Source organism: Cheilinus undulatus, linkage group 21, assembly GCF_018320785.1.
Source record: "Cheilinus undulatus linkage group 21, ASM1832078v1, whole genome shotgun sequence".
Taxonomy (NCBI): domain Eukaryota; kingdom Metazoa; phylum Chordata; class Actinopteri; order Labriformes; family Labridae; genus Cheilinus; species Cheilinus undulatus.
In genome coordinates, this window is record NC_054885.1 from 12,625,541 (window position 1) to 12,653,438 (window position 27,898).

Below are 27,898 nucleotides of genomic sequence, written 5' to 3' on the forward strand. Positions count from 1 at the left end.
TTATTTATGCTTATAATAGAATTTTAAAAATCCAGTTATTATGTTGTGTGAATGTCACAAATACACTGCATTATGATAGCCTTTTTGCCCTTTTTGAACATGATTATACCTGAGGACAACTTTTGTTAGAAATTAAAACACGGGATTTATTTTCCATTATTTTCTTTCTTTTTGTAATCAGAAAAACAGTCAGGGGAAATTTTGTTTAACCACCTTCACCTCTTGAGACCCTTAATGTATAAATAAGGACGTTACATTTTGTTTTTTAACAACAAAGTAGCAGTTTCTGCTACTGGAATTTTTGAGATAACTTTCCAGAACGCCCACTGAAGTTTAAGTACTTAGAATGGAAGAATTTGCAGTGAGATTTTCATGGAAATCTGTTTGGATATTTTTGGAGGGAATTTGCTTTGAAATTTTCAGTTATCTTGATGGAATGTTTGTGGGTGTGTTTTAATATTTTGGAGCATTTCATTGAAAGTTTGGGGGGAAATTTGCTGTCTTTTTTTTGCATTTTGAAAATTTTAGGGAATTTGTTTTGACATTTCCAGGCATCATGGACATTTCAGAAAAGTATTTGTAATTTTATTTTATTTTATTTCTTTTTTGGGGGGTGCTTCGAAATTTGTTGCCATTTTCATGGAAATTTAAGGGAATTTGTAAGGCTATTTGGCAGACATTTATTTAGATTTTCAGCTTTTTATATGGAAATTTTTGAACTGTATTTGCATTTTTTGTGAATTTGATTTATATTTGGGAGGTGTGAGTTTGCGCTGTAATTTTTGTGCATTTTCATTGATATTTTGGAATATTATTTGTAAACATTTGGGAATTTGGTTGGGAATTTCAGGATGGGGCGACATTAGAAATTCTCAAGATTTTTAAATGGAAATTTCAGGGAATTTGTTTGAATCATTTTTCCATCTTTTTCATAGAATTATTGGAAATGTTTATGTAAAAGATTGGAAAATTAATGAGATATTTTGAGGAATTTGCTTTTAAATTTTAAATTATTTTGTGGAAAGTTTGAGGATTTGTTTATATATTTTGGAGAGTTTCACAAAAAGATTTGGGGAATGTTGATTTGATTTTTATTTTCATTTACTTTTTTTTTTTTGCATTCTCATGAAAATTAATTAGAATTTGTTTGGATATTTTGGGGGGGGTATGTTTGGAAATATTCAGGCATTTTCATGGAAAATAGAGGATTTGATTTAAAATTTTTGGGGGAGTGACCTCTGAAAATTTCCAGTTTTTTTAAAGGAAATTTAGGGGAATTTGTTTTGAAGGTTCAGATGAATTTTCTATTATTGTCATGGAATTTTGCGGTAATCCTGTGTAAATTATTGGACATTAGACGAGAAATTTGGGAAAATTTCCTTGATTTTTTTTAGGAATTTACATGGAATTTTGGGGGAAATGTTTGAGTGATGTTTAATAACATTCCACTGGAACATTTTGGGAATATTCAAAGAAATATTAGGCTTTTTGTGGATTACTTAAAAATACTTTTCAGAATTTCCACAGAACTGTTAGTTTTTTTTTTTGTTTGTTTGTTTGTTTGGTTTTTTTGTGATTTTTGTAAATTTCAAAGAAAGACAGAACTTTTGTGTGCATTTGTTGGTGCTTGGCTTTAAGTCCTTTTGTTCCATCATCAAAATAATTTTTAAAAAAGCATGCCACTCTCAATCACTGACAGCATTTCTTGCTATGTTATATTTTCTGTAGAAACAGGACCTTTCAGGAGATTTGCAGACATCACCTCTGGTTAAATAAAACAATAACAAACAAACAAACTCCCTGTTTATAGACAAGGCTGATGTTTTAAACTTATCCCAAATTAGTAAGAAGCTAAATTGGATTCCAAACAAAAGCTCGGGTCTCAAGAGGTTAAATCAAAAACACAAACCTGCCTTAATGCAATCATGGACTTATTCTCACGGGCACGCCCACGCTTACCAGACGCGAGCACGTAAGGTTATACCCGTTAAGGACATGACGTCAGTACGTGCTTGAGCCTGCCCGAAAATGTTCTCTCGTGTTGTTGGATATCGAGGGAGCGCAGGACTTTGCGATGAAATAATACATTTTAAACCGTGAGGAAAACAAAAAGAAACCGCATGTTTTTACACTGAAGTTCTTCGTGTCCCCATTGAGTGGTGAAACCGTGCTTTTGGGAGACTCCGAGGGGAAGTTTGTGTGATCGTTTTTCCCGGAGTGATGTCGAATCCTGGGACTCGGAGGAACGGGTCCAGCATCAAAATCCGACTGACAGGTAAAAAAACGAGACCGAGAGAAAGCGCTTACAGTGCATGTTTTGTCTGGAGCTCATGTGTTATATCTAGAACCACAGTTGTGAAGTGTTGATGATAGCTAACCTACAAAGACAGTGAAATGCCTTTGCGGCTCTCGACTCTGCTGTTTGCCCAAACATCCGGTTTTTGTGTGGCAAACACAGCAGCAGAACTGCTAGCATGTTAGCTCAGATGCTAACCAAATTACCAAGAGGACAGAGAAGAAGCTTTCCACAACCTTTTGGCTTTTACTACCTTGACGCCCGACTTGTCCTCTCTTTTCGGGCCATTTGAAACACTGACTCTGTAAAGTGTGAAACTTCAGTGGCTGAATACTCCAAGCTAACGTTGGCTAACTGTATCACTGTTGCCAGTGTTGACCGCTAACGATGGCTAGCTACACCCATTTTTGGGGGGCTGACCACCAGCCAAACTCATCGCTTGACCTGAATGCGACGAGCTCTGTACCAGTTAAGAAAGCGAATGTCGAACTGCAGCCTATCCGAAAATCAATCTGGCTGTGGATTTGACATGCTAGCCTAGATTAGCCACGAGTATCGACTGGCAATTCACTGCTGTATCAGCTGCAGCAGGGCGAGTGTGTGACCCGTCCAACTTTACAGAACAGGCTGACACGTTTGCTCTTTCTGGGCCACCTTGAGCTCTTTCAAAATACTGTGCTGGTTGTTGGTTCAAATTGTGTTTTGTTGGGAACACAGAAGTGCCTTTCCTCCCGCACACAGGGACACAGCTGGAACAATGGTCCTTACTGTAGCTAATGTTGCCCCACTGGGCATCCAGGGGCGTCTATTCAAATGGAAATGACCTCTCTGTGCCGCTGGCCAGACGTCTTGTCCTCCTCCTGGCTCAAAATTAAGTAAACGAACATCAAAATGTTCTTGCTGGAAGACGGGGAATTACATTAACTGCGATGAATATGTTTTTTTTCTTAGACATTAAATTTGCAATCCCAAATGCTGATGTTCACATGCCTGCCACATTATGATCGTTCTAATGATCCTTTTGTGAATCAAGCTCCAAAGAAACCACCAAAACACAAACTTGCTATTGTTAAACACAGAAGGGTTCAAAGCCTACACAGCTCCCAGAGAAGTCTGAAACAAAATGCATGAGAGAAGGAAGTAACTTGAGAAGAGGTGATTCAGTAAAGGGCTTTCAGTAATGATTCTTTTCATGATGTTATATATTTTAGGTTAGTTTCTTATGAATTAAGCAGTTGTTTTGATTTATAAACTATCAGAAAGTTGCAAAAGTTGCGTTTCAGTGTTGTCAAGCGCCATAGATAGATGGGCAAACTTTATTGTTTGTTCAAGAAGTGACAGAAATTGTCCTTTTACAAGGCTCAAGCAATAAAGACAAACTACACACATAAGAAGATGATGTCCTTAAATTTTCTTTTTTATCCCTAACCCAAATGTATTTTCTTTGATAAAACAGACAAGTAAAGAAATACAAGAACATTTAGATGCAGATTATTTGTCTCATTAGTGGTTTATACCTAGAGTTGGCATAGATCTTACTTGCACCTGCACAGATTAGTCATTTAGTAATTTCATCATCAGTGGAGGGCTGGGTCATAAACAAGTTTGTTGTGAAGTTCAGTATTGGCTTTTAATATTGAAACAGAAGATTAGCTCACATGGATGTGTCTAACATCTTACCCATGGTGAAATTAGTCAGCCAAGAACACCCTTGTCATACATTTAACCATATTACTGCAAAATGTATTTAGCCTACCGTTTTACTTGGTGGAGATGTCTCTGCTCAGAAGATGCTCCCTGTGTGAGTCAAGCAGCATGGTTTAACTTTCCAGTAAGCGCATGGCTAGAAACTATCATATGGATGGCAATGTCTATTGAATACAATACAATTGGTTCAAAAGCAAATAATCCATGGAAGGACAAAACTAAATATGAGGATGCAACAAACTTTATGCTACAAAGGAGGAGGCTGGGGTGGAGGAGGTTAAGATTTTGCCAGCAGCCGCGTGGTGCATCAGCATTAATGCAAGCAGGGATTAGTGAGGGTTAATCCACCGCTGTGTTGAAAGGAAGGGCTGTGATTGGCTGTGGGAACTGTTAGGCAAATATTAGGATCAGTTGGACGTCAGCTGGGCATATGACTGCTGTGTCCTTCATGAACTAACGCTAGGCTCTATGGCTAGGGGTGAATATCGAAATCTGGTACCGACATCATGATGCCTACTGTACCAGACTACGAGACAAATTTCAGAGCTACATTTCGGTACCTCACCATCCCAACGCAATCCCGCCACCTCAAAGGACATACATTAGCCTGTGTAATGAAGTTACACCTGTTTGCTTTACTTGTATACTCCATTGACATCTTATTTCTGAAACATTAAAAGCAGCTTTTATTCAGCTGCTGACTTTTAAATCACGTCTTCTCTTGAAAGTATCAATTCAGGCACTGTTTAGGCATGGGTCACCTTTTAAAAAGTACTGATTAAACACTGATATTGGTATAAAAACAAACATTCAACCCTGGTAATGGCTACTCAGTGTTCAGTTCAACACATGCCTGTTGGATTCATTGGCAGAACTACAAATGAAAAGAGGAAAACGTGACTCTGGTGGCTAAACTGAAAGTAATCTGATGTAATCTACCAAAGTATTTTCAATTCAACTGCTGAGAGCAAAAGATGAGATGACATAGAAATGTGTGGAAATTTTAAAAGTGACCATGTCCAGATTAAAACAGTTAGTCTGTTGTTTCCAACCAAGAAAAACATACAAATACAGCGTCAGTAAAGTGGAGCTTCTTCTGATGGCTAGGTGGTGAGATACTTCACATCTGGGATTAGTGCTGCAGGATTTATCAATAATGTGTGATTTTGATAATACTGGACAGTATTGCGATAGCTGTTGTGATAAGGATATAAATGATAGAATGAGTCTGCTTGCTTTGGTTATCAAGGTAAATGCTGAGAATAATGATCATTTTGAAGTATGAATTTCTCAAATCAAAACATACATATATTGATACTGATGTAGTTCTGACCTAAATGTCGGTCTGTAAAGCAAACTTTAAAGTTTAACAAATGAAGATGAACTAAGAAAAAGAATCAGCGGATGTAGGCCTGTTGGTCTTGGCTTTAACTCCCCAAACTTATCCATACATCTTCATGGATATTTACAGCCCTTATATTAGTTGCAAAATTTTGCAGGATTTTTAAAATATCTTTCAGCAATAATAAACTTTTGAAGCAAATATCTGCCAATAAAAATATCATGACAACAATAATTTGCATCATTCCCATCACTTTTTAGATGTGGGTCCTTTCCCAAAGGGCTTTGCACACTTAGGACGATGCAGATGAACAACACAAAAATGCTAGTACTTTGGAGGCCAATTTTGATGTGCCTTTGTTTGCACATCAGGAGAGATGTGTTCTTCCAGATAAATTACACTCTAAAAAACATTTTTGCTCCAAAAGCCTGCAGTGTGTTTTGCACAATCCTCTGGTAAACTGAGATGCATTAGTGCTACAAAAGAGGTTTTTGTCTCTCTTTCTTCCTGGTAGACAGACCAGGAGGTCAGTGCTGTTACTGTATCATGATCGAGTTGGCTGGGAAGAAGAGCCAGCTTTTCATGTATTCTGTAAACCAAATAATGTTAAAGAGCGCAGTTTAGGGCTGAGGCAATTTCAGGAAGCTGATTGACCCGGAGCAGTGATTAGCCTCATCAAAGTAAAGTCCTGTGTGAGTGTAAAAAGCTCCAGCTGTGCGTCTAGCAGTTTTGGTTTACATTGACAGGCAGCCTGTCACCGTCTTACGCGAGGCTACATGATATCATATGAAAGACAAAATCAAAATGGCACTGGCTAGAGAGAAATAGTGGGAAAACATGTAGTGTTGTGGAGAGAAGGGCGTTTTTGTTCCTGATTGGATGATCCGAATACATGCAAACAATTTGCATGAAAAAGGCACCTCTGGTGTGCAAAGGCCTTAACCGAGCCACATCTTCAACTCAGTAAAGGATTTCTGAAACAGTATAAACTTATGTTTGGAGTAACAAAGCTCAAAGCCTCTTTTTGATCTTTTGTATCAACTTAAAATGCCAAAGAAATGCTGATTTTTTTTTTCGACAATGTAACAGTTTTATTTAGTGATGAGTGTTTGCTTATTTGATCTGTTTGCTTCACAAAAGTAGGAAATTTCAGCAGATGCTATGGCTTCCATTTAAACCTATATGATCAAATTAAATCTGTGTTGTCAACACAGCATCATAGAGGCGATGTCAAATGTAAAACTGCTTTATTTAGTGTTTTTGATTATTTTCACTTGGAAAAACCCATAAAGCATCATAGATGCATGTATCAAACAATATTCTTAATAAATTAATGAATCAAAGGTTGATTCTAGCTTTTATTAATATCAGTTAGATGTTCTTCTTTCTTTAGATAAGATGACACATTTAGAGATGTAAACATGGACTTTTGCTGAGTGTGATGGGTATTTTTCACAGTCTGTGGACCTCTTATCTGGTTAATATGCAAGTAATTAAGACAGTCTAGGCATAAGAAACACAGTAATCGAAATACTGATAAAATGTGGAAAGATCAGTACTGACAAATCAAACACAATGTAGATAATCTTGTGAAATGACTCTCAAGTTTCTGCTCCGTCAGTAATGTTTGTGATGAAGCAGTGAAAGTGTTTGGATGTTTTAGACTGCTTCAGGCTATTTCAGGGTGTGTGTGTGCTTGTGTTTGTGCTGGTGTCTAAACCAGTCACTGATTATTTCAGCACAGATGAAAACAAAGGTTATTGCCCCTGACTGTGCCCCGCCCCCTCAGGTATGAGTGGAATTCTAATTGGGTGAGGAATGTGCGATGAGCCAATGGGAGTGCAATGCTGCCTGGCTGGCCACTGGCTGTGTTTAGTCTGTCAGAGTGGGGCCTTGTTTGGCCTACATCAGACGGGACTGTGTTCTGTGACCAGGCTGGTTTGACATGGGTTCAGGTTATAGAGACTGTAGTGGATTTGCATGGACATCTATTGGAGTTTTTTTTTTTTCTAATTTCTGATAGATCAGAGCTAGCTCAAAATGATGTTGTCTAGGTCACTGTTTTCAAGGAAGGGGTACTGTAGGGACTACTTGTTCAGGTCCTGGTTCTAGCTACTTTCTTTGTACCCACAGGTGGTTTTGTTTTGGAGCCAGTGTGATGGCATTCATCATAAGACACAGTTGCATAACAGATATGGTAATCTGCGCTTTTTTTTATCAGTCTTTTCCTAGTCTTGGACTTGCGATCATATCAAACTTGTTTGATATGAGCGCAAGTTGCAGTGACATAACACTGTCATCAACCAATAGATGAGCTCTGACAAAACTAGACACAAGAAACCTGCCAGTCAAAACAACCACAAAAGTGGCAGAGCGGCATGGACGAACAAGAAACACCGACAGTGAAACATCGAAGGTCCGACCAATATGGACCGTCTAGCTAGAGGAGCATGATGGGAAAAATTGCATGGTGGGAAAAAAATTCCTAAAAGAATCTAGTATGAGTCTTGTAAATAGTGACCCTGCAAGATTCACAGTCTTTGTAAAATCTCAGTCTGAGACTAGGCTGTGACTAAAAACTCTAAAAACTTGTCTTTAGATGTGAGCAGGTGTGAGCCGATAGTTTTCCAAGAGTCTTTTCCAAATCTTTTCAAAGTCTTCTGATGTATGGGTAACATAAATCGGTGTAATCAAGAGGGTTTTGTCACTGACGCTCGCTTCTATTGCATGCAGTTAGGTCACACCTTATAGGTGTTACACTGCTTGTAAAAGTTTAAAAAAAGGGTACATTTTAGTCCCGTTTACACAGCAATGAATTCACCTAAAATGGCAACTGTTAGTTGCAGTTTGGATGTTTTACAACAGTACTTTAAGTGCCTGAAGAAAGAACATTTTGAAAAATAGTTTCCTCTGAAGACAAAGACTTGCACACGCAGGCTCATAATGGATTTTCAGTCAGGTTGTTTTTGCATTCACCTGATCTCAATTACACACATTGGGAATGAATGGGAATGGAGCAAAGTTAGCACTTAAAAACTCTAAATAGACCTGCACACTTCAATTATCATCAGGAAATGTCTACATACATAGAGTGTGATCCCTGCACTTTTCAAAAAGTGACCCCCCCCCCCTCCCCCCCGTTCAACCGATGTATCTACTAGAGGGACAATCAATAACAGGAATTTCTCAGACCTTGTAACACCCAGCGTCATCTAGCCAGACGAAGGGAACTGAGAGTCTACAGGAGACTTGTACTGAGCTAAGAGTCTGTGCCCATTTACCTGTGCATCACCATTGTTTTGTTGTAAACATGCTTTTAATGAAAATGCCGATATAATATTACCCCAATAAACCTTGCGGAGTATGAGACTTTGTGCCTTGTCATTCACAAACAAGTCTATTCTACAAAATGGCTAGTGTGAACTACAATAGCTAGCATCCATTTGAGTTCCTGTTTCCTTTCCTACTAGGGCTGGGCAATTAATTGCAAATTAGATTAAATCTCAAATTGGCATGCTGCAATTTTCAAATTGCGGACAGTGCAATATTTCTTCAACCTGAAAAGTGTCAAATTATCAGTTAGATACAACCTTTTTTATGCTTCACACATTATTCAAGCATTCTAGTGTCTTTTTTATTTTTTATTTTTTTGACAAAAATCCTACGTTTCTTGCTCATGTATTTATTTTTCTTCATCAAAATGAGAATAGTATGAGAAATGATCATCCCCTTTAATATAGCAATTGATATCAAATTGGCTATACGAGCCAAAATCGCAATAAGATATCTTTTTCTTAATTGTTTGACTCTTGTTTAACTTATCTAATATTGTGCGTGTTCTTATATAAAGTGATGTCTTGCTTATGTTCGTTGAAAAACGCATAAAATGAGGAACCTAAATAATTGCATATCAAATCGCAATTGCAATATTTTGGGAAAATATTGCAATTGAATTATTTTCACAAATCGTTCAGCCCTGTTTCCTTCATTTTGTTGTTTTTGATCCACATTTAAAAACCCAAACTAGTGCTGTTTGGGCGCTAAAAGACTGACTCTTATTACTGAGCCAAATGAAATAATCCCGATTTCTAAGAAGAGACTGATTTTCCATCACAACGAGCAAGACTGGATGGACATCAGCAGTAGAAACATGGGCACAGTAAGGTTTACTGTGACACTGCGGTTTACTGAACCAAGCAGAACCCCTTTGCGAAACAGATGGAGGCTTTTAATTTTTGCCTGCTGTACTCCAGGAAACTAAAAACTTGTTTTAAATTTTGTGTCACAACTATCGGGGCTCAAAAGAAGCTTGAAATTTTTTATCCGCAATTTGATTAGTTGGCTCAGTCATAAAATGAACAAAACTTTTTGACAGTGCTTCTCTTTGCAGAAATCATTTCCTGTCCCCATCTGGAGTTCTCCGCTGTGTCGTGACATCATCTGCAAAGAATATATAGCCATGCACGAGTAGGGGGTCTACAACAGTGACGTGTGTATATACTGCTTTGTGTATTGCTCTACTTCAGGGTGACTTGCAGAAACATTCCCACCTCACTGTGTGTGCATGCGTTGTTTCATTAGAAGACACACTGAACTCTACTTGCCTAGCATGTAAAATACAGAATTTTCAGTCACTTTTTGGCGGATCCATGTGCACAGCTGTTAACAAATGTTGTCTTCTGAAGGCAGATATTATTTTAAACTGAAACAAAAATGATTTCATCTTCCGGGCATTTGACACTGTAGTGAAAGATTGGCTAAAAGATCTTTTTTACATCTGGTTTCAGACTCAACACTCTGTGACCTTGTGTCTGCAGCATAAAAAAATCAATAAGTGTCAAATGCCTGATAGCACTAAAGTGAATTCATAAAACACTACTTGTTTCAGTGATTCTCCTCCTGGAAAATGATAGAAATCCTGAAAATCAGCAAAGTATGCCATATAAATTTATGCGTGGTCCATTGCTGGTCATGGATCTTCCATTTCCACGCTGCTGGGAAGCTTTGAATGGCAGACTTGGTCAGGACACACAAACTCATGGATAAAAAAGCTCAGAAAATAGAAGAGAGGGTGTTTTTGTTTGGAAATGAATGAGTTTTATTGTTGAAAAAATCCTGTCTAATGAATGGAAGTCTGAGTGATTCAGACGGATAATGCTGATTTGTTCATAGAAGCAACATGTGCCACCAAGGTTTGGACGCCAGGTAGTCGGATTAAATGGCGACCTGTGAAGGAGCCAACACAAGGCAGCGTCAGGTACGGCAGGTGACCCAGGAAACTTATGGAAGTAGCTGGAAAAGGAGGAATAAGAAGTAAAAAGAAGCATACAAACAGCAGGCCGAATGAAAGAGAAAGAAACGAAGGGAATCCTGCTTACTAAGAAAGCAACATAAGCACTTGTAATCCTCTCACTTACTGAGCGGCCAGCGGGTCAGGTAACAAGCACACTCACAGAATGCTCATAGGATGCATGTAGAAACTCTTAAGAGTGATATGATCACTAAAACAGACCTTCATAAGTGCAGACACAGTAGTATCACTCCATCACTTGCTTGTTTAACCACTACTTTGTAAGTGGTATTATTAAACATCCTTTTTTAAGTTTGTTTGGCAGTGAGCACACAAACCTCTTCGTCATCCTGCGTGTGTTTGGATGCGGGTGCAGGGCTTGTTATTAAGTCGGTGAGATATTTGCTCACGTGCCCGCTGGCTCGCTTTGTTTTGGAGCTGAGAGGAGAAATCACATTGCTGTACTCTCACATTAAAAACAAAATCACATACTTTTTCTTTTTACTCCAAAAATTTGGACTTTGCCTCTTTCACTTGCTCATAGCACTGCTACTACTGGAATACTGTTATACCGCTATTGCACATGCATGATAGTTGCATCACAGGACCTTTAACGATAGTCATGTGACCTGGAGCACGTCATCCTGCTAACTCTGTGTCATGTGGCAACCAAAAGCAGAAGTATTCTCATTTTTCTGACTAATTTACAGTAAGATTCTGTATGATATCACCATAATTAGAGAACTGCTGACTGTGTAAGCTGAGTAAGTGTCTCCCCAGCAGGCTACAGATGATGCCACTCTCATCAAACGTACACGTGCTCAATTACGTGAGTAGATTCGCACTATCAGCAGCACCTGGATCTAGTGCTCATTGATGCAGTTGCCACTTACACAGCTGTTAACAGCACTCGAGTTTGCGCTACAGTTGTGTGCACTACAAGGTGAGAGAGTCACAGCATGTAGCTTTCCTTTATTAGAGGTCTGATCATGTAGACTAAACGTGACTTTGTTAGAAGTGGTTGATGATGTTTAGGTAACACAATAATGAGCAACAAGTGTATTTGTAAAGGTTAGCCCATGAGCAAATGCTTTTTCTCCTGTGTGTGTTTCAGATACGTGTGTGTGATGAATGTAGAAGAGGGTAGGCCAAGCTTGCACAATTAATTCTTTTTTTAGAATATATTTATTGAATTAGCTTAATTTTTTGACAATAAACAAACAAACAGATATTTAGACAATGATACCATAAATCAATAAGTACACACAATAACAAACAAAGCAAAACAAAACAGCTCAAGTAGATGCAGTTATACAGAACACTTTCTGTACGCTTGTAACAGGTTACACGCCGCACTAAATCACATACACCAACCAGTCTGCACCTCGGATGTCCTTTTTCCTCTCTTTTTTCCATGTGTGGGATCTGCTTTGTTGGCAAAATTCATCTGTATGGACAGTCAAATAACACGACTCCCATGTAAATAGCTTTACCCTTGATTCTACAGTATATTATCAAATGCGATAGAAAATGTAGCTTTGTTTTGTTTGTTTCACCGATGTTAAAGTATTGTCACTGTCACCTGCCACCCTGCTTCACTGGAGATACACTGCAGGCCTGACTGATGCAAAACTGCATCAACCCACGTAGAACTGATCGATCTGAACAGCCAGGAAGACGTGCAAAGCATCAGCTCAACTTCAAAATACATCACAGTGCACAGACTCCTGATAGTACATCATCACTACTACTACTAGTCACTACTAGTCAGTTGGGCACAGAGCTACAGCAGCGCCATTGATGAGAAAAAGTTAACTTTTTAGGCAAAAAGCCACAGAATTTTACATGAAACAGCAGATTCTGTGGAGCAAACATTAATTGTTTAGCTTTGTAACCCACTCACCCATGGGGGAAGCAATAAAATTATGAAATCATGTCGAAATAAACTGCAAAACATACTATTTGACACTAGTATAGTTGACATACTATTCCTGCATGTAAGACTTCTTGCGAGATTGCACACCATTGGTTGGAGCAAAACCGTTGATTAAACAGCATGTGGCACCGTAGTTGTTTTGTCATGATTGCCTTTCATAATCTGGGAAGCCAAAATTGTGATTAAAATAGAAAATGATTAATTATCCATCCAAAAATGCAAACAATTTAGACCATGCTCTCTGTGCCTCTCTCATTTGCTGCTGCTACTGGCATAAAAATGACCCAAGATCAATTTTTTCTTGTCTTTAAACAGCTGTTGTACCCTGGGATACTATCAGTCAATGGAATTAATGGAGAAGACATTATTGTTTGAAATCATGTATCAATAGGTGTCTGAATATCATGAGGTTTGGCAAGATAAACAGAACAGCTCTATCTAGGAAGCCTGCTGTTTTGCATATTGAATTATGGATCTGGTTGTGGTGGAACATCATGGTCTTTTTGTTGTAAAGCATTTGATTTACATGAAGAATGTATTTCTTCATCAGAATAGTAATATAGCATTGTCGCTGTCGGAGCAAAGCTTTTCTTATCTCTGAGCGTTGAAATAGAGCAGTCCCGTCACTCCCAGAGGGATTTAAGTATTCATACATTTTGGCTCGTTTTGTGATGACATTGTACTGATCCCACTGAGCAGAGAGTTTGCAGCATCTTGGCTTCTTTCCCTGAAGAACTTGACCATTGTCTGTGATTAAAGCAGTTTTAATGTGCCTCTAAGCTCCTGCAGTTTATGGTCGCTGTCAACAGAGAAACCTCTCTCTCTGGTTAAGGTGCAGGAGGCGCGCTTAACTGCAACCCCTCAAAGAGTTCGAAGGAGCTGGTTGATTGTGCAAGAAACATGATGTGACTTTAAATTCCTAGAGGAGCTGCTAGCGTGGCACAGAAGCAGCTCAGTGTGTCGTTGCCTCCCCCTGAACTGTTTCTGCTTGTTCCCTTGAGTTTGCATGAATAGGATCCTTTCCCCCGCTGGCTCTGTAGCTCTCAGGTTTTTTTTAAAGGAGGGGAAGTAAAACGACAAAAAAAGAACACTGCAGTGGGGAAATTGAGGACCAGCTGAGCTGTATCTCTGTGTGTCTTCACCAGCCACGACCTTGGCAGGATGAGGAATTTCCTGAGATGCTGGGAAAGGCTCGGTCACACATTCAGTGCCACAGAGGAAGCTGATCAGGAGGTAGAAAAAGGAGAGATGGGTTGAAATTCGGGGGGCCCTTGTTCCTGCCAAACATTTAGGAGGGATGCTTAGCAATGACATTGGACAGAGGAAGTCTTCCTTTAAAAGCAGATTCAGCGGATTAACTAGAAACTCGATTTCCCCCCTTGTCCTGTGTGCGTATTTCTTTGTCTGTGTAGAAACTGTGAGGATTCGGTGAGGAATGTGTGAGTCAGGAGGAGGAGGAACACTCAGGGTTTGATGAGGAAGACGAGCGGATATCCTGCAGCCAATCTCAATGGGTTAATCACAGCAAATAAATACCAGACAAATGTACACCACATACTGTTACCACATCCTGAACCAACACCTCTCTGACTAACTTCCCCGATGACTGTCTGTACCACACCAAACCAAACGTTGCTGGATTTCAAAGTTGCTTTAACGGTTCAGGTGAAGCATATCAGTTGGGAAAGTCTGAACAAATTGTGAATTGAGCTAGTGCAACATCTCAGATCTTTATCCCTGAAATTAAATGAAAAAAAGAAAGCTCATTTTGAATTTAATGGCAGAAACACCTCCCAAATAGTAGGGATGGGGCAACTAAAGGCGGTAAAAGTAAGTGGTACTAATGAAGAACAGTTGGGTGAGAATTTTGTAACTATTTACCTTCACTGGCAACAGGTCAGCAATATGACTGGGTATTAAAGGAACATTTTAGAGAGACAGAGAGTCTCAGAAGGGCAGAAGTTTACCCATTTGTGAAAAGCTGCGTTTAAAAATTGTAGAACAATTTCAGAAAAATGTTCCAAAGAATCTTTGGTAATCGCTGTGCAAGGCATCATTCAGTACTAAAAATCACTGCATGGGCTCAGGAACACTTCCAGAAATTGTCACAGGTCAACACAGTTGGCAGTGACATCTACAAATGCAAGTTAAAGCTGCACATGATCTAGAAACTATGCTTGTTTAGAACAGACTGAGGCAAAATGGAAAACTGTTCTGTGGTCAGATAAATCAAAAATTGAAATTCTTTCTGGAAACCATGGATGCTGTGTGAGAGGGACCATCTAGCTTATCGGTGCCTAGTTCAAAAGCCTGTATCTCTGATGGTATGGGGTCGCATTATTGCCTATGGTGTGGGCAGCTTACACATCTGGAAGGCACTATCAACGTTAATATGTATGTAGAGGTTTTAGAGCAGGGGTGTCAAACTCAATCACAGCAGGGGTCGGATTCTGGATTCAGGACTAACCTGAGGACCTAACAGGCTCACCTTTTTAACCAGAAACTGTCAACATTGTTTCACCAGTAATAAAATATGAAAAAAAAAAAAACTTAGCACTGATGGGAAACGATTTTGACATTTAGAAAGTTAAAAAGATAAGTTTAAAGGCTCAAAATCTGAGAAAAGTAAATTTATTAGTTCTAAAAGGTCAAAACATAAAACTGACATTGAAAAATAATGTGTTTTTCTTATGTCAAATATATTAGGAAGAAGTGAGGAAGAGTTTGAAAGGTCAAAATATGAAATAAAATTTATAATCAGGAATTTAAAGTCAAAATATGATTCAAAATGCCAAAATTACCTAAAAGGTCAAACTATGGGATTATGAAGTCAAAGTCTGGAGTTGAAAATATGAGATAAAATACAAAATAATTAGTTAAAAAGGTCAAAATATCACTTAAAAATTAGAATTAAGAATCTTAAAGCTCAAAATATTGTATGAGAAGTACAAATTATGAGCTGAAATGCTCAAAGTATGAAATTTAAAGTCAGAATCCTAAGTTTGAGTCCTAATTGTGAGATGCTAAATTTGAAATGTGAAATTAAAAGACAAATTAATTTCTTTTCCCACATTCCTGACATCTTATCTAAATATTTTTGCTCCTTGCTTTTTCAGATTTTGTGACTTAACAAGGATATCTTAAATCTTTAAGGATAAGTTCACATTTTTATACTTGAGGAAATCTGCAGACCTCATACTGATGGGCCAGTTATAACAGAAATATGAGATCCTCTTGCGGCTTCACAGTAGAATAGTCTGGAGGCTGAACTGGCCTGCCTGCAGTCTGGATTTTTCACCAATAGAAAACACTTGGCAGTTTATAAACCAAAAACCCAGCAAAGAAGACTCAGGACTGTTGAGCAGTTGGAATCCGTAATGGGACAAGAATGGGACTACATTCCTCCCCAAAACTTCAGCAACTGGTGTCCTCACTTTATAGACGTTTTACAGGCTGTTGTTAAAAGAGGGGATGCTACACAGTGGTAAACATGGCACTGTCTCAACATTTTTTTTTGGATGTGTTGTTGTCATCAATTCAGTGAATGCTTTTCTTGAAATGGTAAAATTTCAGATTTAGCATCTGATGTTTTTTAGGTTCTATTTTGGATAAACCTTTTTGGAAGTGGAGTTGTAAATCATTGTCTTGAAGCCTAGTTGTATGGTTCTTATCAATAGTCTGTGTACTACCAATAGAAGTGGACCAGAGAACGAGCTGTGCTATGCCGCTGTGAACAGAGACACACAAATGCACAATTTAGCTACTTAAACAGATTTTATTTTTACATTCAGACACAGCATTCTCTTTTTAAATAGAAACCTGGGAACCGCTCACCGCTTCACCTCAACATAAGACAGCCCCTCCATTCTGTTTTATATCTAAAAACCTAAAAGACCTGCCTTGATTTTCTGCCCTGAAATACTAACCAACAAGACTGAAATCATCAGTGGCGGTGTTTCCCGCACATCTGTTGCTCATAGTGCTGACAATTTTAATCTGTACAAGATTGCCATCTATGATTTTTAGACCGGTGAACTAGAGTCTGTTGTCTCTCTTTTAATATAACTGTGGTGTGATGTCTCATGCTAACTCTAAACCTTCTAGGGCTTTTGTTTTGACTGTTTTTTGAAGCTGGTTGGTTCTTATGTTATTCTGCTCTTTTCTAGTTTTGCTATGTCAGAGCTAGAGATGGTCTTTTCAAGCAGAGCTATTGTTTGACAGTTCTTTGACACCACGGCTCTCAATCTCTTGCCTTTGTTGCAAATAAACAGAGCCTTATTCGTCTTTATTAACCTTTAAACGCTAAATGATGTAACAGATGACGAGGGATTACAAAGAGGGGAAATGCACCGTAATTTCACAGAGTAGTGACGACAATGGAATGAGGTGATGAGACAACAGACTGTTGTGTGTGATTCAGACGGATTAACGTTATGAAACATAGGTATCCTAAATGTCCTGCAATGTCCTGCAATGTGAGCCCAGATGGACCAGGATGTTCGTCTAAAGCCTGGTGCACCCTGTACAACTTTAAGCCGATCCAGACATGAATTCAGAAGTTTGGCTGACTTTCAGCCTGATTGTACGTCGTCGTTGCAGATTGTAGATTTTGACTGGTCGAAGAGATTTCTAGCATGTTTAATGTTTTGGTTGTACAACTCCACACTTGCACTGTGAGCGCAAAATCACTAGCAGGACATCCCACTTTGGAGCATTTTTTCCTCTCTAAACTGTTGGACAGCATCTTAAATCAAACGCTACCAACCCTAGTGTAAATGTTTAACCTACAGGTTGTGTTGTTTGGGGGACTTTATAAGACTTACTGCTGTTAAAGACCACCAAATGAGCAGACAAAACTGATGATATAGATTACTTAAAATAGTCATTACAGCTCTTACTGTAAACATCAAACCCTTTTGTAAAGCTCTGGGAGGTTACCCAGGAGGGAACAGAGCCTTCAATAATTCAAACCAACGTGGGGGATGACACTCCTCCCCCTCCTTTTCACCTTTATTCCCTCTCTCTGGACTAAGGTGGCAAATGAAATGCTGCTCTTTCAACTCATTAGTCGATCTTGTCTTAAAAATAGCACTGTGATTTAGTTCCAGTCACACTCGTCTCAAACATGACAGTGTGGCTAAATAAATGCCAACCCTCTATAGCTAAATGAGGAGAATCCAGCTTTAACACATTTTAGTGCCGGGAAAAGGTGCTCCATTATATATCTTTCTTTGCAATACCACTATCTGAAACAGGAATGGGTGGTGGTATTTAAAACGGCCACAGTGCTGCTTTAATTACTGTCATGTAGCTGATGCTGTGTAATGAGTTCATGTTCATAGTAAGGGCCTTTATAGTGTGTGTCCCTTTACAGCAGCACTGCTGCCTTTGTGTGAAGATGCTCTTAAAGTGATGACAGAACTCCTGATAATAATGTCAGGCTGATTAAACAACAAACCTGTAATAACATGGACTTGCTATTTATAAGTGCTCTGTAGGTTTCCTCACGCGCCACAGCATGGCATCGCTCTAACTGTAAGAGGCACCACTGGTTGTAATGTGATCAAAGCACTTCCATTCTTCGTTCTAATGAAAATCGGTGATGAGATTATCTTTAATTTATTATTGATGACCCCATGTTCTGCAGGAGCAACATCAGGCAACCATCAAACATAAAAAAACACACTTCAGCATATGTTGACCCCCTTTTATTGGACATGTAAAATAAGGTTAATCGGTAGTTATTGGTTATTTGGAGAGCTAAAGTAGTCTATGGCCTTTTTACATGCTTCCTGTTCAGGATAGTCACAGCTGGAGAGAGCTCGCCATTGTAAAAATATTAAGAGCCCATCTTTATCAGTTTGGAAGCACACAGAAAATTACTTCACATTTCCATTTCTTGTCTGATAATAGTTTTGGATTATTATTTCTCATATTCCCCACAAGCGGGAGGAGAAGAGAGCATGTGCACAAGGACAAATGGAGAAAAGAGACAAAATTTCATTTGATTCTCTGTCCTGATGTTATTTAGTTTACCTGTGAAGTGCGGAAAAATACTGCAACTATAAATCACTGCAATGAACATCTTGATGTTTTTAAGACTCATTTAAGAAGCATTTTGTTAAAGGGTTAAATGTAAGCTATATAGAGGCCCTCCTTCCGCTTGCTGCTCCTGTGCATGCATGCAAGTGCTTGTCCTATAATGTGGTGTTTAAATACCTTTTCACTCGCGGTATCTTATAGTACTGTGCAGAATTTTTATGCATGTACTGGCCAAAATTTGAAGTTGAAGTGAGGTATAGATGTGGAGAGTAAGCTGCCTTAGGGCACCATCAGGTGGATCGGAGGATTGGCACAACCCTGGTCGTGCTCTGGATGTCCTTGCATATTACCAGAAGCATGAGAAAATGATCAGTTTAATAAATAAAGTTCACACCTTTTAGGCAGAGTAAGGGGTGGATGTTGCAAGTAAGCATAGGCAAGGGCAGAGCCCGGGCGGGTAGTAGGGTTGCCACGGGTCCCTGATAGTGCTGTGGATCTCCCAAAAACCGATGGCCGTCTCCAGGCATATCTCTAGGGGTGAAAAGGGCTGGACACAATAGATGCCGTCGAGCTTGGACTTGGCTGCCGACAGACACCTGTGTTGAGCTTGACTCAGGCTGCCCTCCCCACTTCTCCACCCCTGGGTAGAGGCATATCGGGCCCCATGATGAATACACCCTGCATGCCTACAACAAAACATTTCAGTACAAGAGCATTGTTAAAGCATGTGGTATGGAAAAGTACCTAAGTGTCAAACATTTTGACAGCTTTAAATGAGACAAATAAACTATCAAAGCTACTTTCAATAGCAGCTGGTTTGTCATCAGAGCTTTCAAAGTTCTTCCTGTTTATTGTTGTCAACAGAGTGCTTTACCTGTGTAATCCAAAGCCGACTGATACGTCATTGGTCCAGACTACAAATGTACTACAAACAGAAACCCCAGCACTTAACATAATGAAAGCTATGACCCCTATGCATAGATTCTATATCCCTATGCAGAATGTTTAAATAGAGATTACTAACAGAACTACACAGGAGTATAAGAGTGTAGAGTTAGCTCATTGGCTTGTTTGTGTTCATTCTTAGACTACATGTTGCCTCTATTGCTGGGTTTAAAAGCCAGCATCATGACCTGTTGTGATAGTTTTTATGTCATTAACACCTTATGTTGTGACACTTCTTGAGTCTTTAATACCAGCCTCAAACACAAACACGGGTTGTTTTTTTGTTCAGCGTCCACACCGCACTGTAATCAAGATTAGTGACTGACTGGACATGTTGTTGTACCTCTAAAAATGTTGTGTTTGCTGAGCTGCTGCTAGAGACAAATATGCCAGCTCTCTCACACCAAACAGACGCCTGGCAAACAGAGAACAAGAAATTATACGCACAGCCAAAACACACAAACAATGCACTCACCCAAACAACTCAAAAGTGTTGGTCAGTCTGAGTTTTGCTCTCTGAATCCACAAAGATGATGTGGCAGCAAAGGCATTTGGCCACTCTGACTGTGGGCGGTGTGTGTTTGTATGCATTTGTGTGTCTGCGTGTGCATAAGGATTCTGACCTTAGCCTGTACTTTACTGCTGACTCCTGTCTGCATGTCACTAAAGTTTTCCTGCTCATTACCATCCTCTGGCATTCATATATTATTCTCCTCACACAGCCTCTATGTGCAGCAGCAGCCTACACACAGTGCCATCATTTACATATTTCTGTGTGTGCCAGTTTGTTCATAATGTTTTTTAATCTCTTTACAGTATTATGTGCCAAGAACCTCGCAAAGAAAGACTTCTTTCGTAAGTACCTTTGTAATCTGTGCATGAATCCTTAAAATACAAAACATTACACAGATTGGTTTACTCAGTAGGGCTGTCACAATACCAGAATGTAATTTTAGTTACAAATCAAATATATCAACACCAAGGGTTTACAAATAGAGGTCCAAGCCACCTGATGATGAAATACATATGCATGCTAACTTGTCACAGTGTCTTAACTACACTAATACTTTTAGAAAGTATAAAAATTCAGGCCTCATTTCCATCAGTTTAACCTTTATGTGATTAAATCACACCCTGCAGATACTGTTTTAATAGAACATGCTGAAAATGGGTCAGAGTTTTTTAAATATCAATACTCTCTCAGTAAAAGCTGAGATCATTGAACTTTTATGAAGAGCTTTAGTTAATTTAATTTAGTCAAAGACTTCACTGTTATCTCCTTTGTGATTCATTGTAGCTGACTTTTAATTTCATTCGTGTGCCTGCAGGCCTACCAGATCCATTTGCCAAGGTTGTGGTGGACGGATCAGGTCAATGCCACTCGACAGACACAGTCAAGAGCACACTGGACCCCAAATGGAATCAGCACTACGACCTGTGAGTCTGCGGCACCACTGCACTGCATACATTTTTAAACATGCCCTAGTTTAATGAACGTTACAGTTTAACCTTGTACTGTAAGCCTGCTGGAAAGCACAGGGATGCCAAGTTAGGGCAAATTTCAGTCCTTTTATATGTATGAAAAACTTTGAAATATGATAGAACATATCTCTCATTTCTGCCAAATATCAATACTAGAGCAAGAAAAGTCAATCAGCTATATTTTTCTGTACGTGAAAAAATGTGTTGCACATCAGTTTTTATAAGGCTGGTGTGTAAGAGGGCAATGCATAATAAGTTAACTCCTGAGACTTGTAAAATGGTTATTTATTTACAATGTTTAAAAACAACGCTGGAGTTTCAGTTGAGGTGCATCTACCCAGGGATTAAAAAAAACCCTTTTGACATATCATGGACAGGGTTCTGAGGGAGAATAAGACATGCCCACTACATCCTTCCTGCTGTCCCTCATCAGCCACATCATTTAGTCCAGTGTTTCCCAAACATTTTCCTTGGAGCCCCCCTACGTGTACCTAAGAAAAGCAGAGCCCCCAGGACCCAAGAGAGAAGAAAAAGTGACACACCCTGTCAAAAATTAACATAGATCATAGTTGTTTTACTGATAAAACCCTTATAAAGGCCTAGACATGCTTTTCTTATCAAAAGACGTGTATAAATGACTTAATAACTGCTTTATCATGGTTCAAGTCAATATTCGCAAATCTAAGTTTGACAGCCTTAGAGCAGACAAAGCCGCCCCCCCAAGGGATCCCGATGATTAAGTCCATGCTGCTCTTTAGATTTGATTATTAGCCACAATGTCACAACCATTCATGGTAAGCTACCAAAGCATGAAGTGATGCTATGATCACCAAGGAGACACAATTTCTTACGTAATCAACCTAATTAAAAAAAAAAAAAAACATGGTTTCTCCAGTTTTTGACCTTTTAAGTGTCTTTTCATATTCATCTGTTATTTCAGCAATCTTAAGATTTTCATAAGGCGTTCAGATTTCTCAAACTGACACAAGGCTGTGTTTATAAATAGCTCAATGAGGACTCTCCATCTGTTTTTTAGTTACATTGGAAAAACAGACTCCATCACCATCAGCATATGGAACCACAAGAAGATCCATAAACGACAGGGGGCGGGCTTCCTGGGCTGCATACGACTTCTATCCAATGCCATCAGCAGGCTAAAAGACACAGGATGTAAGTCTGCCTTATTTTTGCACAGACATTTTAAATGAACACAGTCACACAAATGCTCACTTTTTGGTTCAATGCATTTTTCCAGACCAGCGTCTCGATCTATGTAAACTAAACCCTTCAGACAGTGATGCGGTGCGGGGGCAGATTGTAGGTAAGACTGGACACAAAGACGGGCTGTCTCGTTCTCTCAGTGTTTCTCTCCGGGTCTCCGCAGGTATCTTGTGTCTTCTCTCTGAACTCCACTCTCCCCTACTTCTTTTCAGTGAGCTTACAAACACGAGACCGCATTGGCAGCGGTGGCCCTGTGGTGGACTGTAGAGGACTGTTGGAAAACGATGGGTCAGTGATGTCTATAATCTCATCTCTATAGTGTGAAATTTAGAACATTTCTGTTTTTGCTCTGTGTGTTCACGGCTGTTTCTCACATGTCTGAACCCAGAAATGAGCAAATTCGATCTATTTTCGTCCACTTATAAGAAAATAGTAAATTATGTAGACTTAGTTGTCTAAACTTGTTTGTCATGTGTAGACAAACCCTAATTTGGTCACTTTCTGTGTGTCAAATCTGTTAGTCATAAGCAAGCGTCAGATGCAGGTCCCCTTTATTTTCTTTCAGTTCTGTTTTTTATTGCTATTCTTCTTCTTCTTCCTCCAGATATCTGCCTTCCCAAGCAGAAAAATCAGCCACATTCTGCACATGGTTTAAGTTTTATGCCAAGCTTCTATACAGCAGTGTCACCACAGTTCATCAAAATGTTTCACTCTAATAAGCGGCTATAACTTCTTGCAATCGAAGCAGAAAAATTTTACTCATGAATATATTACTAGTAGTTTTCTAACAAATAATGAAGTCACAAAATCTTCAGTATGTAAAATGGATACATAGAAAACTCCAGGCCCCTTCCATTGTGCCTTTACTTATCCTGGTTGGAAACCCAGACCACTCTACTTAATCCACCAGTATCACTCATGAGTACTACCCTAATTTTCCATTCATGGACAAAAGTGTCTACTCTTAAAAAAGTTAATTAAAACATTAATTGAAACCATTTTTTCCCTTTTTTAAATAAATTATATAAATTATATATAAATTATTTTCACCAACTTCAGTATATAGTATATATTTGAATATTTTGGGGATTTTATCCCTTTAAATACCTGTTTGACTGCAAGAAGCCATGGTTGTTGTTTTTTTTTTCACAAAAAATAACAAAATTAGTCACATGGCCGGGGGATTTTTGGTAGCATAGTCCTGAATATGTCAAAGATTAGCAACAAAATTGATTTTGATGTGTCATTTGTTTTTGAGTAGTGTCCGATTTAAAACTTGCTACCTTAATAAGTAGGGCTGCACGATATTGGATGTTTGCCGATATCCAATATGCTGATATATACAGATTCATTTAACTGATACTGATATCGATATCATTATTTAAGTATGCTTTTCAGACAGGAAATTTTAGTCCTTTTGGAGACACTTTAAGGTTTGAGGATGACCAAGGAAACAAACTTTAGTCCTTAAAAACACTTTAACGTTTAAAGAATGAGGATAAATAAAGAAAAAGACCTCAACTGACATAGGTCTGTTGGTTCAGCCTAAAACTCTCAAAATATCTGGTGTATATATAAGCAGAAATTTTGATATTTGCTGATACCAGAACGATAATATCTTGCATCCCTACTTGTAAGCCATTCGTAGACAAAAATGTCCACTTACAAGAGCTGCTATAGAAGTATTACAGCAGAATATTTTCCACCTTTGTTGGGTTTTATCTTTCAATCAACTTACCAAAGTCCTTTTCATAACCACCAAAGTTTTAATTATTTTCAGGATGTTAACGCGTTAAATGCCAGTTTGAATACATAGTGTCGCTGTTTTATGTGAAAGTCATGTACAGAAAATGAGTTATCCTCTATAATATAAATGATGGGGGGCTGTGATATTTTCTCCAATTATGGTTTTGGGTGTATTAAAGATAAGCAACAGAATTGATAATGATACATGATTTTTTTTTTTTTTGTAGTGTTAGATTTAAAACTTGACTCTGTAATAAGCCATTCATGGACAAAAATATCCTATTTACTCCCATTATAATCATGTTTTTTTTTTTTAAATCTCCCTGTTATAGCATAATGAAAACATGAATTCTGTAACATCAGTGATTCATTTTGAAGAAAAATAGCAAAATTAATATTTTTGGCATCTTCTCAGCCCTAGTTTCTCTTTAGCAAAGTGATCAGTCTTTGTTCAAATATTCTCTGATTTAAGTTTTGATAACTGGTTTTGCCAGCAGTCGTCTCTTAACGCGACCTGTGTGAACACCCAAGTCTTTTTCTGAACTTTTTGTGCCTCACGTCTATGTGAGGCTCAAAAAGGTTGCAAGTTTACATTTTTAGTGTTTTACCCAAATTATGCCGACTATCATCATTACTCTGGCACTGTGCTGTGGAAATTAAGAGTCCTGTGACTCAAGAGTTCAAGATAAATTTAGTTCGGTCTCCTCAGCTGCTATAATTACCATTCGTTTGATCCTTTTCCTATCTCTGAGCTCAAAATAAAAAGCAGTTGACTCCTCATTTGATTCTAATAAAACAGAAAAAACAGGTTTTCAGTGTTGTGTACGTGTCCGTGTGCAGGCCTGTGTTCGAGGGATGCTTCAGCGAAGAGCCGCTGCCCTACTCGGACCCCACCGGTGCAGCTGGAGGCGGTAACTGTCGACTCGACTCGCCCAGTCAGGAGAGCCGTCTTCAGACTCAGCGAATCAGAGGGCAGGACTCACGAGGGCACGGACACACCCCCCAGAACAGACCTCATGGGCACCAACCACCTGACCTGCCGGAGGGATACGGTCAGTCAGACAGAGTTTATAATTCAGAAATGTCCTCTGAGCAAAAGCAAATGTGTTCTTGCCCTAGATGTTCAGCTGCTATGGTGTGTTGTATTACTGAAGACGTGTAACATCTGTTCCCTTTAAAAACAGAGCAGAGAACAACAGTGCAGGGCCAGGTCTACTTCCTTCACACGCAGACGGGCGTCAGCACCTGGCACGATCCTCGGATACCACGGTATGACTACACTCCAGACTAACTCCGTCTAATCTCAGCACAGCATAAAAGGGAGATGAACCCTGAATTAACTGTGCTCAAAAACTGGGTCGCTGTTCATTTGGTGCCATTTTGGCTTTTTTTGTTTCTTAAACAACAAAATGGGTTAAAAAAGGAAACAGACTTTGAAACGGGAGCCCATCCTTAGGACCAGCTGGACCAGGAACTATACATCAGTACAGGTTGTAACTTAGGTAACTTTGGTAGGTGAAAATGTTGTCAGCCAATCAACAGACTGCTGTGAGTCTAGCTTCACCCTTTATTATAGGATAGATGCACAACAGAAGGGTCCAAAAAAGTAGGACTGTATGGATCAGTTATCTTTTGTACCTTCCCCAGTGCAGGGTAGTAATCAGTACTCCACAAGCATTAACGCTTAAAACAACTAATCTCAGATCTTTGTTTGCCTGTGGTGCATTCAAGCTTTAACCCCTCAAAACATGATGTGTTTCTAACTGAGTCTCACACTGTAACTATGATCTCAGAAGCTGCTTAGAGGGGCAGTACAAGCATCCACAGCCCCCTTTGGAAAGCTAAACTAAGGCCTTGGGGGGGAAACCCTGGAACAAATGAGCACCCATGGGAAATACTGGATGAAGTAAACAGAAAATAGTGTTAGTGTAAGCTGTTTGTTTTTGTCATGCATATAATGGTGCTTAACAAAAGAACAATTTTACATTCTTATTTGATGTTGTGACTAAATTGTGAGCCAAATCCCCTCCCTTAGATGTAAAAATGTAAAACAGAGACTGCTCCTTTAACACATCAACGCAAAGAACATTTATGCTGATTGCAGTTATTTATATAAGACATTTGTGTGCTATAGAATTGGAAATAGAAGATGATGAAGTGAAAAAAGTCCAAATGTAGAGCATCTCTTGAAAGACAGTAATTAAAAATCATTTCTACGAACACTCATTGCCATAACCAACTGTCCTCTGCTGTGGAATAAAGCCTCATTCTCCTGGTGGTGTTTCATAATAACTACAACAACAGTTAAAGAGAAAATAAAGGATATTTTTTAGGCATGCTCTGTGTTCTGTGCATGGTCATAAGGTCGTAGAGCATGCCAGCAGTCTTACTAATAATTATATATAATATATATAGTTATTTTGTTGTCTCAGACTTTGTCTACAAAAGTTTCTACTGTTGAGGAAGACTAGACTAAGATTAGCTATAAGTATTGCTTTAAAAAATAAAAACTGACAAAATGTGAATTTAGTTTGCCTTACAGAGACTAGGTGAGCTTAAAATGTTAAAAATTCATGATCTTTCTCTACTTTGCATTTAAGGCAGGCCAGTACTTTCACCAGTGACTTCTAAATCAATAGGTTCTTTGCAGACGACGTCACACAGCAGCGAGAAATCCATTTGTAAGGGCAAGAAGTGAGAAACGCTTCCAAAAAGGCCACGTTTAAAGCGGTTTACGACTATGTGAAGTGTTCAAAGTGCGCAAATAAATATATCCTTTATTCTTAAGCTGTTTTTGTGTCCTGAAAGTTGTGATGATAAAGCAGTAGATGGGAGGAATTAAAAAGCCTTCGTCTAAGAGCGCTATCACACAATTTAAACTGTGATATTGATGGCCTACACGGTAACAGGTACATTGGTTAAACTGTGGAAAAGTCTCTGTTTTTTAAAGTGTAGATATGTAGAAATTTTCTGATAATTGAAGTGTAGAGGTCAATTTAGAGCTGTAAAGTACTAACTTTCCTTCGTTCCCATGCTTTCCTTATGGCCGACCACCTGATATTTTGCTCAAGTTCCTTCCATTTCCCTGAATTGTTGCTACAATTTAGTAAATTAAGAAGATTAATTAAGACCTACAGGAGCGCCAGCACTCTCCATGCATTTCTGTCTTTAACCGTGGGTAGAATTGCAACCAAATGAGAGAGCAAAAATTCTTTTTGCATATAAAACCAGAAGAGTAACACTAAAATAGCACACATGCAATGAGTCTCAGAGTACTGTTTCCATCCAGAAATATCCTTTCTTCTTTTGCAGAAATGTAGTAAAAAGCGCACACATCAAAAACAATATACTATAATATAATCTGGACCACTGCCTTCCTGCTTTACGTGCACATAATGATATATGATGACATTTCGTCTGTGCGAAACCTACCGGGTTTTCTTGCAGGTTACAAGTCACACTTGTTATTGTTTTAGCATGGTCTTCTGCAAACATATGTTTGCTCTAAAGTATCTGGCACACTTAGAGATTTGATTGAAGTACTGTGAATAGTTAACTTTTTATAAACATGCTGTCTTTTTGCAAATTTATCACAATCTCATTTTATCGGCGTTTTTGCTTTCTGTGGTAGGTCATAAAAGGTTAAACAGGATTTAGTAAGGTGCGAACCTCTCTATAAAAGGCCTCACAGCTGACGATTCATATCAGAGCAAAAACCAAGCCATGAGGACAACTCCTGCAGAGCTCAGAGACTGGATTTTTGCAAGACACAGATCTGGGGAAGACTACAAAAATGTCTGCAGCACTGTTGAGACTCACTTAAGAGCACCATGACCTCCAAACTAAGCAATTAGGATAGAAGGGCCTTAGTAAAAGAGGTGACCAAGAACC

The 27,898-nt window shown here is 38.8% G+C and overlaps 1 protein-coding gene across 3 annotated transcripts in view; it reads left to right on the top strand.

Moving 5' to 3' along the window:
* The first annotated feature begins 2,022 nt into the window (after nucleotides 1-2,022).
* smurf1 (SMAD specific E3 ubiquitin protein ligase 1) overlaps nucleotides 2,023-27,898 on the top strand; it is a 36,881-nt gene continuing 11,005 nt past the window's right edge. For 2 of the 3 annotated variants that reach the window (XM_041817394.1, XM_041817395.1), the window contains exons 1-8: nucleotides 2,023-2,275; nucleotides 20,375-20,413; nucleotides 20,887-20,995; nucleotides 22,077-22,210; nucleotides 22,296-22,361; nucleotides 22,474-22,549; nucleotides 24,848-25,059; nucleotides 25,192-25,276. In XM_041817394.1, the coding sequence (XP_041673328.1) occupies nucleotides 2,221-2,275; nucleotides 20,375-20,413; nucleotides 20,887-20,995; nucleotides 22,077-22,210; nucleotides 22,296-22,361; nucleotides 22,474-22,549; nucleotides 24,848-25,059; nucleotides 25,192-25,276 (776 nt within the window). In that variant the 5' untranslated portion in view covers nucleotides 2,023-2,220. The remainder of the gene's footprint in view (nucleotides 2,276-20,374; nucleotides 20,414-20,886; nucleotides 20,996-22,076; nucleotides 22,211-22,295; nucleotides 22,362-22,473; nucleotides 22,550-24,847; nucleotides 25,060-25,191; nucleotides 25,277-27,898) is intronic. The other variant, XM_041817396.1, reaches the window with a different exon arrangement.